Raw genomic sequence first — 1,941 nt, forward strand, 5'->3', positions numbered from 1 at the left:
CCGTGGGCCCCATGCACCCGGTCCCGAAACAAGAGCACATGTGGATTAATTTTCGGCTACATTTTTTAGATGTCAAACTAAACTAACATTAATCAAGCATTACTCATGTGCTTTCACCAAACATGTGCTGACTTTTCATTTGTCCTGAGAGGGGCAGGCCCTAGAATTGGCGGTCGAAGAAGGACGCGATAACAACACACCACCACCCAAACACAATGCTACGCTATGCTATGGAGGGGTCGAAGCTCTCATAAAAAGAAAAGAAAACATGACACATGGGTGGTAGGTACATCGCAAGGTTGTGGCAATATATGGTGAAACTAATCTCTCTATGATTCTATCACCGATTAGTTAACTAATGATCGATCTAAGCTTAATTCTTGATGAATTGATGATAACACAAACTTGAACTATTTGATGCGTTCAACAGATCTCGCCGCAAAAACCAAATCCGTCAGATAAATTGGCATGCTATATAGCAACAGGATCAACCAGAGAACCGATTTGACGATCCAAGCTACTACTACAACCGATCCCCTCTCCACCAACCTCACCAACGAGTAATCAAGCCAAAAAAAAAAACTAAACTTTAGTTCATCAACGCGATCTTCGACTTCGATGCTGGATATGAACAGGACGCGTACGGATAATCACCCACCCACCGATCGGAAAGGAGCGCGTCGAGGTGGTCGACGCCTAGTCGAAGCCAACGCCCCTCGACGCCGTGGTCCACGCGCCCTGCGCGGCCTCAGGCCTCGTCGAGCTCCCAACGCGCGCCGCCGCGGCCGCCCTCGCGCAATTCTCCATGGCGGTGGACGCGGTGCCCGTGGTGGTGGCGCCGCCGCCGCATTGGCCGTTGCCGTTGGCGCGGGACTGCGCGGCGGCCGTGGCGGCGGCGAGCGCGTCGTAGGCGTCGTCCTTGACGATGACGATCTCCTCCAGCTGGATCCGCAGGTACGCCTCGCCCCCCTCCTCGGCGGCGGAAGCGGGCTTCGGAGCGGCAGTGGCACGGCGGCCGGCGACCATAGCGGCGAACCTGTCCATGCTAAAACTGAAATTCAACTTGCCAAAATCTGTATGCCAATGGAATTCGAGGATGCGGGGATCTTTCTTGAGGGGATAGATCTTCCTTGTTGCTTGGTGAAGAGGTGGTTGCTCCGCGGCCGCCCCCTATGCGAGACTGGGATATATAGAGGAGAGGAGAACGTGGGCTCGTGTCGGCGCCGGACGAGTAATCGGACGCCACGCACGCAGTAACACGACGGCTTGTAGGGCTTTTCGGCCTACGGCAATAATACGACCCGGCAACTCTAGCGGCTGCTTGGCCGGCCCAATAAGTGCGTAGAGAGTTTTCGTTTTGTTTTGTGTTTTCCGGTTTTGTTCTTTCCTCGGGTGGAATGACACCTCTGTTCGGATAAAAAAAGAGTACTACCTCCGTCCCATAATATAAGAGCGTTCTTTATATTAAGTATCTCTGTTGTATTGATCCCCAAGGTCAAAGAACCCAAGAGAATAAAGGATATGAGGCCAATTAGCATATGCAATATTGTATATAAGTTAGTCTCAAAGGTGCTTGCGAACATAGTGAAGCTGGTACTTTCGAAGGTTATTTCAAAGAACCAAAGTGCTTTCATGCCGGGACGTTTCATCACTACCAATGTGTTGGCCTATGGGACGTCAAATTTCCTACTGAATACAAGAAGAGGAGGGGCACAATTTGCAGTGATCAAAGCAAACATTGGCTACGACTCTGTCGAGTGTGATTTTTTAAAGGAGGTAGTGAGTAAAATGGGGTTTTGCCGGGTCTGAGTTGAAGTGTGTCACTAAAATCGGGTTTAGTGGAGGCTATGCTGAATGAATTAGTCTTTTATGTGGTTTGCATTGAGGAGACCTGCTCTAGCCATATTTGGTAATCATCTGTGCGGAGGGTCTCAGTGCTTA

The 1,941-nt window shown here is 50.3% G+C and overlaps 1 protein-coding gene across 1 annotated transcript; it reads right to left on the reverse strand.

The window, feature by feature from the left end:
- Positions 1 to 364: 364 nt before the first annotated feature.
- Positions 365 to 1,199, reverse strand: LOC123116124 (uncharacterized). Its single transcript, XM_044537128.1, has one exon. The coding sequence runs from the start codon at positions 1,042 to 1,044 to the stop codon at positions 697 to 699; it is 348 nt and encodes a 115-aa protein (XP_044393063.1). The 5' UTR covers positions 1,045 to 1,199; the 3' UTR covers positions 365 to 696.
- Positions 1,200 to 1,941: the final 742 nt, after the last annotated feature.

This window comes from Triticum aestivum, chromosome 5B (genome assembly GCF_018294505.1).
Source record: "Triticum aestivum cultivar Chinese Spring chromosome 5B, IWGSC CS RefSeq v2.1, whole genome shotgun sequence".
NCBI lineage: Eukaryota > Viridiplantae > Streptophyta > Magnoliopsida > Poales > Poaceae > Triticum > Triticum aestivum.